We start from the raw sequence: 17,896 nt of genomic DNA on the forward strand, positions 1-17,896 counted from the left end.
TTGTTGGAGACCTACTGCATATTGTAAACTGCCTTGAGTATGCTGCGGGGCAGGCAAGATTAAAACAATTTTTTACAACAAAATTTTGCCAAGTAGAAAGAGTCCCAGTTCCCCCAACAGGTGGCATTAACCGTGAGAAGAACCCATGTATCCCCATGTAATGAGTAACCGGGCAGGAGATTGCGGCCTTGATGAAAAAGAGGACGGGTAGAAAACATGAGCGACATGCCAAATCTGAATGTTGTTGGACTCGAATACAAATTGGACTCCCGCTAGTGTTTAAAGACGGGCGAACTTCCTGCCTTAAAAAAAGATTTGCATTCATTGTTCTTTGCTCAATTGCACTGAACAACGAAAAGGGGGAAGGAAAAAGAGCGAGAAGGTGGCGCGCAAGCTCCCCGAGCGTCGAGGCGACAGGAGGCGCTGCGGCTCCAGGGCGCCCTCGCTGCCGGCTGCGCGGCGAAAGAGCGGCGCGTTTCCTGAGCAGCCCGAGGGAGGATCCTCCCCGCCGAGCCAGCAGACTGTCCGCAGGGCGCTCGAGCCATGGAGTTGCGAGCCGAGCTTCTAAAGTCCATCTGGTACGCCTTCACCGCCCTGGACGCGGAGAAAAGCGGCAAAGTGTCCAAATCTCAGCTGAAAGTAAGTGGAAGCGGGGCGAGGGGGAGAGAGGAGGCGGAGGCGGCTGCCTTCTCCCTCAGAGCCCGCGGCGGGCTTGGGGAGCGCACTCCGCTTGCCCCCAGCAGGGCTGCCGGGCGCTTTGGAGGGCAACTTCGGGAGCGAAAAGAAAAGAACCCCCCCTCCACAGCTGTGGTGGCGACTTAGGGTTGTGTGACTGCTCGTGAAGGCGGGGGATATCTAAGGAGTCGTGTTCTTCTCTTTTTTAAATAAAGGGAAGGGATAAACATCATGCACTTAAATGTTCTGGTCTTTTAAATATGCCTTCCCCCTTTCTCTGCATTGGGGTGTTTAAGCATGTGCGTGTTAGAAATAGACATTTGCCTTCTTCCTGTTGAATTTCCTCTGCCCTTTTCCGAGGCAGCTGGTTGCAAATGCTGCGTTCCTACCCACGCTCTCTACCGATCTCATAGCTGGCTGCTTTTAAAATGGGGCAAAGGTTGTGCAGAATGTTGGTTCTCTCCCCCCCCCTTACAAAAAAGCGTTTCTTTCTCAGTAATCTTGTTGGGTGGGCATGAATGATCTTCTGCTGAGTAGACAAGACTCGCTTTCTTTAAAGGGGCAAAACGAAGAAGAGCAAAACTCTCCTTCCTTGTAAAATCCTTGTAAACTTTGAAATAGCAACAAAGGCGGTGCTTTGAATTACAATGTGGACGCTGGGATTTGCTTAATCACGGTTTTAGGAGCGGGGGAGATGGCAGATGAGATGCAAATGCATGCAAGCCCAGCCAAAGTAGGGCAGAAAAGATCTGAGGAACGCTTGATGCAAATAGTGGCGACACCTTGTGAAATCAACACAAGCCGATGAGCGTAAGTGATGAAGGCTAAGGCTGTCTTCCTGCACTGCTCTTACATAAAGTGGCGGCTGAACCAGTGGGGAAACTGTTTTGCCCCCTCTGGACCACCATCCTTAGCCCTTGAGCCGTGCCAAATGAATGTAAATGCTGGGCAGCTGCCCGGCATCCCCAACTGTTTGCAGAGAACTCCCACGTTGCTGTTGCTGCTGCTGGTGGTTTTTTATTCCTTCCTAGAGTTTACCCAGAAATGCCACAGCGTCTCAAATGTGCTTTTGCTCCCGTGCAGTTGTACATGACTTTTGAGAAAGTATTTGCTTGTGTGCTTTTTTAAAAAAGCAAAAGCGTCTAGTATGAAAAAAGAGCACTGATGAGGGCCTGTCTCTGTTTATTTGCACACGCTGGCCTTGCAAGGCGGGAAGGGTGAAGAGCAAAACAAACAGCAGCATTGAGCCATTGCAAGAATTACATCACTGCCATTTCTTCATGGAATCTTGCTGAGAGCAAAAAGGGGTTGTGTGGTTGTGTTAGCAACTTCTATTCCTTGGTTTAAACGCTGCAAAAGCACAGTATATTTATAAGTAAAAGCATTCTTTGTGGTTCCTTTTTACACATTATAATTACATTGCTACAGTTTATGAGCACAGGTCAAGCAGTCCCTTGGAGTGTGTGCGTAAGCAGTGGGATCTGTGCCTTTTGACATACATCCATAATACAGCAAAATATTTAATTGTTTCTAATGATCAGTGGGCTGAAAAATTTTATTCAGCTATACTTTTCCATTGATAATGTTTTATTTTTAGAAATGCAGTGTTTTATAAATGTAATTACTACCATAATGGATACAATACCAGTCAAATTAGATAGCTGGAATGGATATACAGTAATGCCAGTCAAATCAAGAATTGAAGTTGTAATTAACTCCTTTTAAGTGACTATCCATAGGAAGCAGATACTTTTATGCACATGGTTTTTCAGGCATACTAAAATTAATGTTAATGTCTTCTGCTACCTCTGTTTATAAATTTAATAAATAGTTAAAATAATAATGTATCTTCTCCATCTTCTGCCTCCTCTTATTATTATTATTTTTATTATGTGTATCACTTTCCCTTCTCCAGCACGTCCCTAAGTGGATTACCACAGTCTAAAATTCAGAATCTAAAACAGTTAAAACAGATCACAATCACAGAAATAGAGTGGATCCTTTTAAAGCACACTAACAGCACCATTCTGTTATTGTTTATCTAGAATTAAGTGCTACTCTATTCAATGGATCTTGTTCCCCAGTAAGTGTGTTTTAAGATTACAGCATAAGGAGACTTTTCTAGATCTCCCCCTCCCTTATAGTTCTGTTACATTTGGCTATATGTAGCACATAACAGTAACATGGCATACATTTTAAAATTTCATTTATTAAATCTAAGTCAAATGTTGGTGTTGGAAATATTTCCAGGAAATGTTTGGACTTTTTCTGGAAAATCACTAATGATGAAAACCACTGAGTATGTAGAGCCAGTTTCGTGGCCAAGAAATACAGGTGTGCCTGAGCCATTATTACATGTGGTCTGAAGTCCCTGTTCGAATGATATTGTAGAGTAGGAAAGAACCTCAAACTTTATCTAGTAACTAGGTCAACCCCCCAACACAGGAAATCCACTGCGACAGCATCCCTAGTTGGTGGCCACATAGCCTTTGCTTATAAACCCTTGAGGTTATGTGCCATACATCAGGGGTTCTTAAACAATGGTCCATGGATCCCTAGGAAGTCCATGGATGAGCTTCAGGGGGTCAGTGAACTGGGTACATAAAAATATTCAGTTTTTAATTTGCTTCTGCTACATTGAAAAAAGGTCTTTGTGGAAAAAATATGGGGAGGGATTCCAGAGGTTTCATCAGATGGTCAAAGGGATCCAATGACCTCAGAAAGTTTAAGAACCATTTTCCCCCGTACATAATTAGACAGTGTTGTTAACTATTTATAGAATTGCTTTACACACGTGCCAGTGTTAGTGCTTTAACTACTTTTATGCGAGTGTGCTGCTCATTTTGTGCGAGTAAAATCACTGAAATTAAGGACCTTTTGGAGCATTTGAATACGGATGATAATGTAAAATATGTACTATGAGTAGCGGAATAACACTGTATACTTAACCAGCAGGACTCAGTTGCTTCTCATCTTACTAATTTCTTTAACTTTAGAGTAGTTTCTTCAACAATGGAAGGAAAAAATGAGTGTGCATTCTGTGTGGCGCTCCCCTTGGGCTTGGTTTGAAAACTCCCAACTGATGCAGAATGTAGCAGCCAGACTGCTGCTGAGGGGGCACCTGGCTGACAAAATGTGACACAGTTGTGAAAATGTCTGCATGGGCTATTTTATTTATTTCATAAAAACTATATACGTACTGCTTGGTGGTAGAAGACTTCAAAGCAGTTTATAAAAACAATAAAACCACAAGATTATTATTAAAAACAATAAAAATCAATAAATTAAAAACACATCAACATTCAAAATATCTGGTAGGGATATTTACTACCAAGCCAGATTCAAGGTCTTGATATTCATTTACAAAGCCTTGAACAAATTAGGTCCAGGGACTGCCTGAACCATTATATCTCAGTTCAGTCACTGAGATTGTCTGTAGAGGTGTTGCTGGTTGTCCCCTGAATTGATGGAGCTCATTTGACATAGACAGGAAACCAAGTGTTCAGTGTCATCAGCCTAGCTCCTTGAAATGCTCTTCCAGTAGAGATTCAGAAGGCATCTTCTATGTTTACCTTCAAATGTTTACTGAAAACTTTTAGATGCTGTCAGGCTTATGCAGACAATTAAGAAAACATCTTCTGAAACAGTTGAAGATCTGTGATTTCAAATTCTTACGTTACTTTTACTGTACATACAGAATTGTGGTAAACTGATATATATTGGCCAGTGATCATGGAAGCTGTGGTCCAGAACATCTAGAAGGCAACTGCTGCAATAGGTGATAATTTTCTCAGCATGGGGATACAGTGAGTGGCACACCTGCTATGCAGCTGTTAAAAGTGCAGGAGCCCTGCTGAGGAGGAAAGTGGTAATTCTAAGTATCTGATAACGTAAACAGGCTCCTTTTTGTGGTGTTCCCCCCCCCCCCGTTTATGGTTGTGCTGTGCCTCACAGATATGCTTCCTGTGGGTATGCAGAAATGATGGTTCCAGTGTCAGCAATAAGATTTTTCTTCCTGTTTAGTTGCACACAGCTCTCGCTTCTTTAGAAATCTACACAGTTAGGATTGTGCATCTGTGAAACCTGGTGATTTCAGAGCTGGTGCTCATAGGTAAAATATTTTTTTGAGTTGGCTGGAGACCTTAGAAATCCACGTGGAGTAAATTTGAACTTGGTGGCTATAATGAACCCCTGATTCCTGTAAGATAGTTTGCTGCAGCACTGCATTTGAATATGCTGTACTTCCATGGTTAAAGCAATGCTCACAACTTGGTGATAAATGCTGCTGAGCTTACAAAGAGCTTACAATGAGTTGAGATTATGACTGCCACTCTGAGACTGCCGTCCTAAGCACGCTTACTATGGAATAAGACCTGTTGAATTCGATAGAGATCACTTTTGAGTAAACATGTTTAAGAAAGTGCCATTAAAAAAAAATGATTCCTTAAAAAAAAAATCGCCTATTGCCAAACCAAACTTAAGTTTGCACACAACCGAGCAAATCCATGAATGATAATTTCATGGCTTAGTTGCTGGAATGTTCAGTGGTGCTGAGGACTGCCTTAGACCAGGGGGGTGGCTAACCTGTGTCTCTTGAGATGCTGTTGGACTACAGCTCCCATGAGCCTCAGCTAGTATGGCCAGTGGTCACAGATGATGGGAGTTGTAGTCTAATAACTCTTGGAGGGCAACAAATTAGCCACATTGGACTACAGTATATGCTAAGAACAAACAGGAGATGCCTACCGGTACTTCCATCATGCTCTGAAAGTACCAGGCATTAAAACAGAGTACCTTCTGCATGGAAATCATGTTCTGCTTATGGTCTCTTCCGTGATAAAACCGTAAGTGTACCTCTTGACTTGTACAAGCCTGTTTTCAAAGCCAGTAATCAAGTGAGGGACCTACAATGGCCATGTTTGAACATAACAATAAGCCAGATTTTCTATTTTACCTTAGTTTACTTTGACTGAGCAGTGTGCTGGTGCATCCTGCCCGGTTGTTTCTGCTTTGCTCTTAGTCTGGCAAGAGCAAAATAAGCAAACTAGAAAACCTTGATACCCTATTATGTCTGAACCAGGTATTGTGGATTGTTTCTCTTGAACAAGCCATGATCGCTAGCTAACCCTAAAACATGGCCTGTTGTTGACTTGCTGGCATTGGCTTGTTAGGGAACAGCAAACTATGACCCCTGGTTTGATTTTAATGGGAAGCCAAGGCTTCCTGATTTATTTGTTCTGCTCATGCCAGGGGGGAAGCAGAGTGGAAGCAATCGGGCAGCACGTACCAGCACGCTGCTCATTTACAGTAAGCCACAAGAAGCCAGAAAATATTACATGGGAATGCAGTCAGTGTTAAGAATATGAGTGTCTCTCTGCTTGTGCAGAATGCCTTTTTCCAACATCTGCTTTTAAGTGAGCAGGACTTCAAGAGTGAAGTATGGGGTTTTAAGTTAGGCTTAAGCTGCCAATTCTTTCATTTTTCAAAATTATCACCTGTTTAAAACTGCATCTCCCAGCCTGCTTACCTCTAGAGCCCTTTTCTCATAGCAGGTTCACTGATACATTTTTAGAGCCAACATTATAGCAAAGTCTACGCGAACAGAGGTTGCAACTGCATTTGTGACTTCCTGGGCTGTTTAGTAAGGGGAATTTTTTGCCGGCAGGGAGCCACCTTACTGTTGCCGCTGTATCTCCTTTAAGCTTTGCATGTTGCAACAAGGAAGTTTTCACGTGATTTGAACTTTCCTCCATTTAAATTCCAGTAGTTTTTGCATCTTATGAATCTTCTTATCTAACTCATCACCTGATTAGTGAAATCATAGTCACTTTATTGTACAGACTGTAGTTTATTTTAAATTTGCATGTAAGAACACAATGAATCAAAATAAATAATTTGTTCTATAAGTGGTGTGCAGGAAATATCTTGAAAAGATTTTGCATTTTCCTCCTCTCACTCAGTAGAGCGAATGCCTTTTCTAGAATGGTGGTTGCCATGTGCAGTTCTGATAAGTACTTTTACAAAAAAAAAACCCTACCGGTAATTTTAAAATGTGCTTCCTGGTTTATCAGGGGCACCCTTTTTAAACTGATCAGCAGTGGTGTCGTAACGGGGGGGGGGGGGTGGTTCACCCTGGGTGCCATGTCTGGGGGGGGGGGTGACAAGAAGGCACGTGCAGTCACGAACAGTCACCGTGCCGCCACGATGTGGAGGATCCTTTCTTTGAGGCTGCAGCCGTGAGCAGAGGATCCCGGCGCTGGTGGTAAACTGCTATGTACAGCTCATGCGCGGCGTCACACACATGCACTGTACGTAACACCGCCGCACATGCGCTGTACATAGCGGTTTGCCGGTGGCAGCGCTCGAGCGCCATACGGACAGCGGTGGGATCCCTCAGTCATCGCTACAGCCGCATGTAGAGGATCCTCCGTTCACAGCTGCAGCTGTGAGCAGAGGATCCTAGCACTGTCCATATGGCGCTGGAACACCACCGGTGGCAAATTGCTATGTATAGTGCATGTGTAGTGTCACTACGTATGGCGCATGCGTCGTACCTAGTGACGCCGCACATGCGCCCTACGTAGCGACACCCCACCACCAGGTGTAACAACGCCTTTGTTCGCCCCTGTTGGTCAAACTGTTTTGAATTGATGGACAAGAAATTCCAATCCAAACCCAAGTTTAGGCCTAGCTCCCTTAGGTCATAGTTTAATGCAAGGCAGTAGGCAGTAAGGAGCACAACAAACTGGTAAGCGCAGGACAGGGGTAGTAAAAGTGATGCCCTCTCAATATTGTTGGACTCCACCCAGAGCCAGATCAGCTCATAAGGCAGGGTGAGGCCACTGCCCCCAAGGTGGCATCCCCATGGGCCACCAGCCTGCCTTGCCGCCTCTGCCAGTGCTGGTAGTGGAGAAGTGGTGCCGCCATTGGTACCCATTTGGGCAAGATTGCGTTCATTTTGGGTGAGATCTTGCCTCAAATTGGTGATGTCAATAGGCAGAGAGTTCCAAAGTGCAGTTGCTGCCATGCTAAACGGTCAAGTTCTTACCAATGTGGAGCGGGTATTATGTAGCACCTGAAGACTGAATTACTGCATTGCACTTTATGTGGGGCTTCCCTTGCTGTTGATCTATAAAGAGTAGTAGTTTATAGAGAATGTTGCAGCACAATCGCTGACAAGAGAGTCTATCATCATATTGCACTCCTGCTCAGAGATCAGTGCTGGTTGCTGATTAGTTTCCAGGCCAAGTTCAGAGTTTTGCTATTAGTATATAAAGGACTTAAAAGCTTTGGACTAATTTGCTCAGTGGATCACTTGAGTAAGTGATGGGCCTACTCCAACCGTTCAATCTGCAGAATGTCCAATTTACAGGTGCCACAGAATATAATCTGTATTAATGAGGATTTGATCTTTTTTTGTGTGGCAGCCTTTCTCATCACTTACTATGAGACATTAAGCAGGAACCTTTGCTGTATAGTTTTGGACACACGCAGTATACCGGTAATTTAGTTACCCATATTTTACTGATTTTATCTACTGTATATTTTAATAGTAATCTTTACTTTTGTTTTGTAAATGGTTTTGTGGGTTTTAACTGTTTCCGTGGAGAGCTCTTTGATTAAGTGGTTGATAAATCTCTCTAAATAAAGCAATCCCTGGCCATTGGCTCTTCTAGCTGAGGCTGATGGAATTTGGAGTCCAGAGACATCAGGAAGGCACCCCATTGGCTACTCCTGCATAAAATGGCATAATATTATAATAGTAACAAGTGGGACCAGCAACAAAACATTCAGGACACTCCATTCCCTCCTCATCTTCCACCAAGTCAGTCATCATTCCAAGTCAGTCTCCCCCTCCCAATATCTTGTGTGCTTCTGCAAATCTTGGGGTTTCCCCATTCAATGAATTGTACCATTTTGCTACATAAGGATCAACACTCAAAGAACATGTCCACCATTGCTGTATGAGATACAGTGGTACCTCACAAGACGAATGCCTCATGCAACAAAAAACTCGCAAGACGAAAGCGTTTTGCGATCTTTTTGTTGGCTCGCAAGACGAATTTTTCTATGGCCGTGCTTCGCAAGACAAATTTTTTTCTTTGCTTTGTTTAAATTGGAAAACCGCAAGACGAAATTTTTGCAATACAAAACGACTCGCGGAACAAATTAATGTCGTCTTGCAGGGCATCACTGTATGCTGTTTGCACAATGCTCAACAATGGGTCACTTGACCCTCCTCTCCATCACCCTTCTCTGGGCTAGTCCTTTGCTGGCATGTGGGATTGTAAAAAGGGGCAAAAGGAGGAGATGCTGAGCCATCACCATCTGATCCACCCATGCATCTTCTCCTAGTTTAGGATTTGGCCATAAGATGATTGAATTGAATGTAGAGAGCTTAACTAAGCTGACGGTGGTAAGGTTACCCAACAGAAGTTCAAGAATATCATAATGTTTCACCCACGCAATTCAAGTCTACTTTTAAGTATATTCTGAATTCCCTGGTGCAGCTTCTAAGTATGGGCAGGAGTCAAGGGACCTGTTAGAATCTACAGCAGAAGGAAAAGCTATTTTTTTGCCCAAATTTTCAAGTAACCTTAGGTTACTCCTTAGGTTACTCCTGGCTGTTGATCATAAGCAGTTTTTCTGCACAGTTATTCATTACAAAACAGGGAGGGGAGCCAAGCAATAGAAGCAGCATTGTTATTTTATTTCTTAACATCATTTTTATTCATTTTCATCTTTAAACTGTTTTACATGGTTGCATTAAGATATATCTTATGTTTACATTAAATTAGAGCCTATGGCATGCAGCAATTGCAGGCCTACTCTATGCAGGTCTACTCTACACTGTATTGAAGAAAGATTTTACCTGGGCTAATCTTTCTTGAATAAAGTGTATTTTATTTCAGCCTAGATTATATATCTTCTTGTTATCAATGACCTGGAATGATGTGTGTGTGTGTCCTGTGACACAAATGTCCAGTTGGTCATGTGGAAGAAGGGAGAAAACTTTGCAGCTCCTCAGTAACCCCCAGATGCTTGGTAGAGGAGCTTGTTGTGTTTGGGTTCTTCTCCAGTAATGTCCATACCATAACCAATCACAGATAATGTGCTTTGACAAACTGATTTCTGCTTGTGTTTGCTTGAAGTGGGGAGCTTGTGACAGACTAAGCACTCCAGACTCAAGCTGTGACTCATCCTTGAAATTTCCCTGATAGCTGGTGGTCTTCAGCTAAAAGAATAGGTGTGTTCTTGGTATTACTTATACAGGGTGAGTCCTTTAAAAGAGGCCCATGGATATAGATTACACATGTTCCATGGGGCCTCTTTTAAAAGATTCACCCTGTATAACTACCCTAATTGAGAAAGCCTAGACAGCAGGTGAGGTGCTAGATGACTGAAGATGGGCAAATGCTGCCCCAGTCTTCAGAAAACTGGGATTGTGTGGGTGGGAAGAAAGATCCAGCAAACTGCAGGCTAGTCAGCCTGACTTTTATACCAGGAAAGATAACCAGAAGAGTTTGTAAAGTACTCAGTCTTTTTGTTAAAGTTGTGGTTGGTAGGAGCCAGCATGGATTTGTCAAGAATCAATCATACCAGACTAATCTTATCTCTCTTTTTTTAATTGGCTTACTGGTTTAGTGGATTTTGGAATGTGTTGTGGACATAGTATATCTTGAGTTCAGCAAATCATTTGATAAAGTTCCCCATGATATTTTGGTTAGCAAATTAGTTAAATGTGGTCTAGTTGATAGTATTGTCACAACTGTTGGGAAATGATGCCCAATGATACCCAAAGCTTTCTCATTTATGGTGGTTCATCACATTGGAGCAAAGTTTAAGGGGGGGGGGAGCAGCACAAGACACACACACTCTCTCTCTTATCAATTACTTAGGCATGGAGGGATTCCTCATCAAATTTGCAGATGGTGTAAAACTGGGAGGGATAACTTTACACCTCCAAGTTGGGAATAAAATTCAAAATAAATTTGACATCTGCAGCGGAGGAGGGATACGTAGCTTGGCAGCAATACATGTGAAATGATCTTGGAATTGTACTTGGTCAGAACTGAATGTGAGTCATCAGGGTGATGTGGCTTCAAAAAAGTCTAATGCCATTTTAAGGGTTTCAATGTAACTATAGGGCAATATTCAACTAAATAACTGCACGAGTGGAATGACTTGTGCAATAGCACTCCCCTTCCTCTGTCCTCCTGTGCAGGCCCAGCACAGTCCCCAAATCAGCTCTGTAAGGTTGGGTAAACCCTGAGAACACATGAGGGGGAGGAGAGGGGGAAAAACTCCCACTGTGCAAGAGGAAGTTGTCTGCTCATGCAGGAAAGTACTTTGTGCTACATCGAACCTACCGGTAAGTTTTCCAAACCATGGGAAGTAATTGTTTCAGTTTATTCTGCACTAGGCAGACACCATCTGTATCCAGGTTTGGGGCACTGGACTTCAGAAAAAGGATACAGTCGCTCCCGAACGCCTTGGGAATCGAACGTTTTAGCTCCTGAACGATTGAAAACCGGAAGTGAGTGTTCCAGTTTTCGAACGTTCTTTCGGAAGCCAAACGTCCAACGGGTCTTCCAATTGGCTGCAGGAGCTCCCTGCAGCCAATCAGAAGCCGTACTTTGGAAGTCGAACGTTTCGGAAATTGAGCGGACTTCCAGAACGGATTCTGTTCAACTTCTGAGGTACGACTGTATAGACATGTTGGGATGGGTTCAGAGGAGGGCAACAGAAAACAAGTCCTGTGATAAAAGCTTGAAGGAACTGGGAAGAGAAGACTGGGGGGGCATGCCTGTTCTGATATGGAGCAGCTGTTCACAATCTTGGGTGCACAGGTATTTTAACTGGAGGGGCCAGGGATTGAACCTGGGACCTCCTACTCTGTGCTACTGAGCTACAGCGCCTTGTTCAGGGTTTAAGCTGTGTTTAGAGCCCATCTTTTCATCTACTCTCTTCCATTTCTTAGGTGGAATTCAGATTGAGAGTGAGCGACTTACCCAAGGCCATACTACTTTTTGTATCTTATTGAAATACCACCTGTTCCTCCAAGGAGCCTTAAGGTGGTGTACATGATTCTCTCCTCCCCATGCTATCCTCATAACAACCCTGCGAGGCAGGTTATGCTGAGGAACAGTGGCTGGCTCAAGGTTAGCCACTGAGCTTTATGGCTTAGTCCCAGAGACTCAGAAAGTAGCAAACTCCTCTTCTGTTAGAGGCATTTAAGCAGCGACTGGAGGATGTCACGAATGTTTGCAGCAGATTTATTGTATTGGCAGGTAGTTTTACTAGATGACTTTTACGGTCCCTTCCAACCTTATGATTCTGTGGCATGTGCCCATGTGCCCCAGGTCCAGAAAATAGGCAAATTGGTATTGTATATTCTGACATGGAAGAAATGTGACATTTTCACCAGACAGATGGTCGGAACATCCATTTCTCTGTTCCTCACAACAGAATCAAGGCCTGTTGAATCTGTTCTTCATCCTTACCCCCTATAATGCTGAAATCCTTTGCAATCCTTGCCCCAGGACTCACCACATGTCAGGGAAGGAGTTCGCCTCCTCTGACCATTTTGGAGCATGTCTTCCCTCTGTGTTACAGAACTTCAGTCTGCTAACCCTGGGTTTTGCCACGAATGCAGCGTCTTGTCACCTTTTAACATGCAAGGCAAGCTCCAGATCTGAAGCTAGAAGGATCATTCCAGACTCCTGCAGTCGCCTCCAAGCGTCCCCAACCAGGGAGAAGAAAAGGAGCTTCATTCTCCTTTTGCATTAAACATTCCACCCCTGAGTCATGCTGGCGCCTGTTGCAGAGCACAGTTCTGTGCCACACAAAAGCCGATTATAGTGCCACATTCAGCTTAGAGAAACGAGTCCAGTGTGCTGCAGATATGGGGAAATGGCACCAGAATGCATATCTACCACCTGCCTTGAAGCAACGAAGCAACAAAGCTGTATTTTTCAGGGGCAGATTAAAGGGGTTTGGAGCTCATGACCAAGTGTTCAGGGTATGGGGGTGTATTTTAATCAGTTGTTCTAATCAGTTGTTCCTAACTGCTACCACCATTCATGGAGAGTGGTGGATACAAATAAATAAATACAGGAGCATGCACACCCTCGCAGTTTCTGTCCTAGGTGCCTCTGCTTTGAAAGATGTTAGGTAGCAGGGAATAAGGAAGAGCTATGCCTGAATCCCTTGGAGAATCACTGCTGGTCAGAGAGTAGGCAGGGATAGGTTATATCAGGGATAAGGTATAAAACAGGCATCCCCAAACTTCGGCCCTCCAGATGTTTTGGACTACAATTCCCATCTTCCCCAACCACTGGTCCTGTTAGCTAGGGATCATGGGAGTTATAGGCCAAAACATCTGGAGGGCCACAGTTTGGGGATGCCATGTATAAAAGGTAAAGGACTCCTGGATGGTTAAGTCCAGTCAAAGGCGACTATGGGGTTGTGGCGCTCATCTCGCTTTCAGGCCGAGGGAGTCGGTGTTCATCCACAGACAGCTTTCCAGGTCATGTGACCAGCATGACTAAACTGCTTCTGGCACAACGGAACACCATGACGAGTGCCAGACCGCACGGAAACACCATTTACCTTCCTGCCACAGCTGTACCTATTTATCTACTTGCACTGGCGTGCTAGGTTGGCAGTTGCCATATCAGGCTATGACCCTTCTACTAGTCCACAACTCTCATCATCACTGGTGGACCATCCTGTTTTGGGCTGATGAGTCCAACAACATATTGGAGAGGCGCATCCCTGAGCGCCTGGCACATTATAAAGCAGCTCCTTGTTTTTTGCACCTTTCTTTTTCAGCCTGTGTTTAGCTTAGGGTGTCCCATCTTTCCTCGTATCCCTTGCATTTTTGACATTTCATTCTCTCTTGTTTATGCCTTCCATATTGTGGTGGTAAAGTATGTAGGTGTCATGCTTGTCTCTCACGTTGAGCTGGTCCTGTACCTGCCCAGGTTCATATGCCCTCTGTTGTTGCTATGACTGAATTCAGCCTCAATCTGCAGCACCCACGGAACATGACAGGGTTGCAATTTCACTGAGCATATTCCTGTACCTACCTGTAAGAGCAGGAACCTCAGGGGCCCAGTCAAGGATTTGGAGGGGATCTTTTATGTTCTTAGACAGGGCATGTGACTGGAAAAACAGTGAAAGAGGAATGCATATTTGGATGTGTCTAATTACTGAGCCGGGCCAGTAATCAACAAGTCTCCTACCCAGGAGGCACTGGACTCGCACAGCTGCTGCTATGAATTAGAGCAAAGAACACTGTGCGCTCCAGCCCATCAAGTGATCTCATACAGAGGAGACGTTGTCACAACCCAGATTACAACTCTGTGTCTGGGGTTGGGAATGCCAGAAGAGGCAGGGGAAAGTATGTGTGCATGTTTAGCAGCCAGCACATCACTCAGCCTTGGAATCGGCCCATGCACATCCCTCTGGAGACACCTGGCCTAGCCATGCAGGCTTGGACACTGGCTGAACTGTTGACTCACATAAAAGCAGGAGTGTCAGTGTGTGGGAGCAGAAGGAAGTGTATTGCTAGGTGCGAAATCAGCCAAAAATAGACCAAAGAGGGGAAAACCTTCCTGATCATTCAAAGTCAACGTAAGAAGGCACTTTGTCAGTAGCTGATCCTTTGCTAACTCCAGCCTAGTGCTGTAGCCATGGTATGTGTGCCTGTCCACCTGTGCCTCTTTCTCTCTTTGCTAGCCTCTGTGACTCACTCAGAGATATTTTGGACCCCTGCCCTGAATTTTCAGCTTTCATTTACAGTACTAAGGTTTGTGTCTGCTTTAGGTGGCTGCAAGAGGCCAGTGATTTTAGAAATGATGGGAGGGAAATCTGTGAAATTGACAAAGTGCTGGGATAGGTGGCATCCCATGCCCTGGTAATAACTGAGGCAGGGGAGCTGCATGCCTTTATACATGTCTCCATGTGTGCATGTATGTATGTATGTATGTATGTATGTATGTATGTGAGAGTTTGAAATGGCCACATGCACATCTAGCATGTGGGGGTCTAGTTAAGGGTGAATGTGGCTGTCAGGCCAAAAAAAATATTACCCACCCTTGCTATAGCTTTTAAAAATTTATTCACAGACTGATAAGGGGAAATGTTTGGACAAGTAGGCGCACACATTTAGCCTCCCCGACACTTTCCCTGATGGGCTTGTACTGTGCTTACCAGGTTCCTGTGTTGGGCAGGAATCTCGGGCCCATGGCATTAGACATTATTGAGAAGAAGGCCCTAAATGTGTAGAGCTATATGTCCTCCAAGTGATTGTGAACCCTGATCAGCAAAGGCTCCCAACCAATGGAGAAGCCCTAAGTATGTACTGTACACACAGTGTCCTGGCAGCAAGCAGAGTCTACAGCAGGCATCCCCAAACTTCGGCCCTCCAGATGTTTTGGACTACAATTCCCATCTTCCCCGACCACCGGTCCTGTTAGCTAGGGATCATGGGAGTTGTAGGCCAAAACATCTGGAGGGCCGCAGTTTGGGAGTGCCTGGTCTACAGATATCAGTGGGTAGCTTAGCCATGCAGGTGGCAGGTAGGGTCAGATGGGTGTTGCAGGACCTTGGATAGCTCCAAGCAAATAACTTGCTCCCCTTTCCAGGCTCCACCCCTTCTTGAAGCGGAGAGTCTCAGCGCTCATCCACATGTTTCTAGACACAGGCCCAAGCTTTAAAGGTCCGTGTCCGAGCGCTTTCCTACCTGCCTGTGCTTTCCCCACAGAAACCTGCTCTGAAAGCAATTCTGCGGAAAACCCAAATTGCTGTTTGTTCCAATTTAACATTAAAGAATGGGGAAAGTGGTGGTGTAAAAAAGAAAAAGAAAGGCGCTCGGACACAGACCAAGAAACTACAAAGAACTGAATGGAGTGCAGGAAGCCTTAAATACCTTGGGAACAGACCTGAGGGAAGCCTATATGCTCCATCAGGCCCACCCCCAAGGGGAGCCCTGCCTCCAAACTTGTGTGCTATTGACCAATCTGCAGGCAGGTTTGCATCCACTTCTGGTGAGGTGAGCGTTAAGCCTCCTTACTGGCCAGGCAGCCTGCAGCACCACAGAACTGGATAAAGGTGACTCGCCTTTTGCCCCACGCTTTCTAGGCCCTCGTGTTATCATCAACTGAGGCCCTTCTTCATGTGCCTCTTCCATGTGAGAGGTCTGAAGGGTGGCATAAGGAGAACAGGCCTTTTCTGTGTTGGCCCCCCCCATTTGTGGAATGCTCTCCATAGGGAGGCTCACCTTGCATCTTCATTCTATATCTCTAGGTTCCAGGAGAAAACCTTTCAACATTCTATGGCTTTTTAAATGTGTTTGTGGAGGGGGTTTGTTGGTTTGTTTCTTTTTTTGTTTTATCGTGTGTTTTTTATTCTCATTTTGTATTTTTCTGTTGTGAACCACCCTGTGATCTTTTGATGAAGGGTGATATGTAAATTTAATAAATAATAGTAGTAAGGGTGAGTCAGTAGGTGGACTGCATGCTGTGATGGAAAAGTTTGGTTTTTGCTGGGCAGGTTGGTTCACCAAGTGTTTTCTTTTTCTTTTTTCCCCCTACCAGCAAATGGGGGTTAACAAACGGCAGCTTCTGATTGTCCGGGGTTCCAGGAGGGAGAGTTGAAAAGGAGAGGATTTGGAGAGACAGTTTTTAGGTTGGGATAGAGGTTGGGAGATAGGGAGTGAGAGGAGAGAGAGCTGGTTCTGGGTAGAAACGTCCACTCTGAGGAATATATCACAAGCTAGAGAAAGGAGTCTCTGAGCTTAGTGTGAAAGACAGTATATGGTGTCCTGTAAGAGTAATTAGTCCAGGAATTAACTGGGAGGCTGAGGCTGAGCCAGGAGAAGTAGAAGCTGTGAGAATACAGTCTACTTAGGACTCATTCCAGTCAGGAGGGGAGAGATTCTTCTACAAAAAGAGAAACCAATTAAGAGGGGTGTGGTGATCCCTTGGGTCTGTTACTTGGCGTACCTCAGGAGTAGGGTAGTCAAAGGGGTGTGTAACTGACAGGAAGTACCACCTTGTTTAAAAAACAAAGTATTAAGTAGCAACAGTTGTGCAATAATTGAGAAAGAACGGAAGTGAAATAACATTAGAATCGGAAGTATCCTGTGTTTTACCCACTTTGTGTCATAAAATTTCTATGTTTAATAAAATCTTTCTTGTTTATTTGATCAACAAATTATTAAATTTTCCCTCACACAAGTCCCCCACAAGATAATCTGGGGTAGTTTGTAGGAATTCAGGTAATTGGTGTTCTGTGAGGTGGGTGCACTATATTTAAGTGAGGGTGGGCCCAACGGCACCAGGGGGGAAGTGCCATTGCACCATCACACATGCAAGCTCTGCAGTGCCCGAAATAGCAGTGTGGGGCTTGCGCCTGCCTGCTACCTCCCCCTCAGCCACCCTACGGCTGAGGGGGAGGCAGCGGGCGGACTCCTTGGAGACTCTGCACAGCGTGCTCTGCCCTGGCTCAGCCCGCCCTGTGGGCGGCTTGTACCACCCTTGGGTGCAGGGCACACACTGCCCCAGGTGCCTAAGCAGCTAGCTACACCGCTGCTTAGTTCTCCAAATTATGCACAGCCAACGTTGCATGGCCAATAGCAACAAGCCCACACTGCCCCTTCACACATTAACCAAATGGAATGCCCCTTCTATCTCTACGAAGAAGTCCTTGATTGCCCCCACTCCGGCCTCTGTTTTCTGTAGGCCATTGTTTGAATTTGTATGAACATATTTAGTCATCGAACCACAGTTGTACAATTTGGCTGATGCTAAAGTCTTTACTTCATATCTTCTGTTGCTTGCATTTTAAGAGTGGATGAAGAAACTAGATTTGTCTCCTTTTTGCACTTTTGAAAGATTACTTTGTCTCTTTTTTGCACTTTTGAAAGGGCATGCTAGTTTGGTGCTGTAGAAAGGTAGCAGATACAGTAGTTAAATTTGTTGTTTTTAAGACTTGTTTGCCGAGAGGGGATAGGACAGGTGCTTGCAGGATTATTATTTATTTATTCTGCCTTGGGTGGCAAAATAACTTGGTTGATCTTGGGTGCAATGCATCTTGACAATTGTTGCAGGGAGAGAGGCCCATTTGTTGCCCTATCTCAGACAGCAACATTCATAGAGAATTATTACCCATCTGGCTAGGTTTCCCCAATACAAAAATATAAAAACATAGTAAA

At 44.6% G+C, this 17,896-nt stretch overlaps 1 protein-coding gene across 1 annotated transcript in view; it reads left to right on the forward strand.

Moving 5' to 3' along the window:
• Positions 1–362: 362 nt before the first annotated feature.
• DEF6 (DEF6 guanine nucleotide exchange factor) overlaps positions 363–17,896 on the forward strand; it is a 45,541-nt gene continuing 28,007 nt past the window's right edge. The window contains exon 1 of the mRNA XM_035122026.3: positions 363–639. Coding sequence (XP_034977917.2) covers positions 544–639 — 96 coding nt within the window. The 5' untranslated portion in view covers positions 363–543. The remainder of the gene's footprint in view (positions 640–17,896) is intronic.

The sequence above is a fragment of the Zootoca vivipara genome, chromosome 7 (genome assembly GCF_965207765.1).
Source record: "Zootoca vivipara chromosome 7, rZooViv2.hap1.1, whole genome shotgun sequence".
Classification (NCBI taxonomy): Eukaryota; Metazoa; Chordata; class Lepidosauria; order Squamata; family Lacertidae; genus Zootoca; species Zootoca vivipara.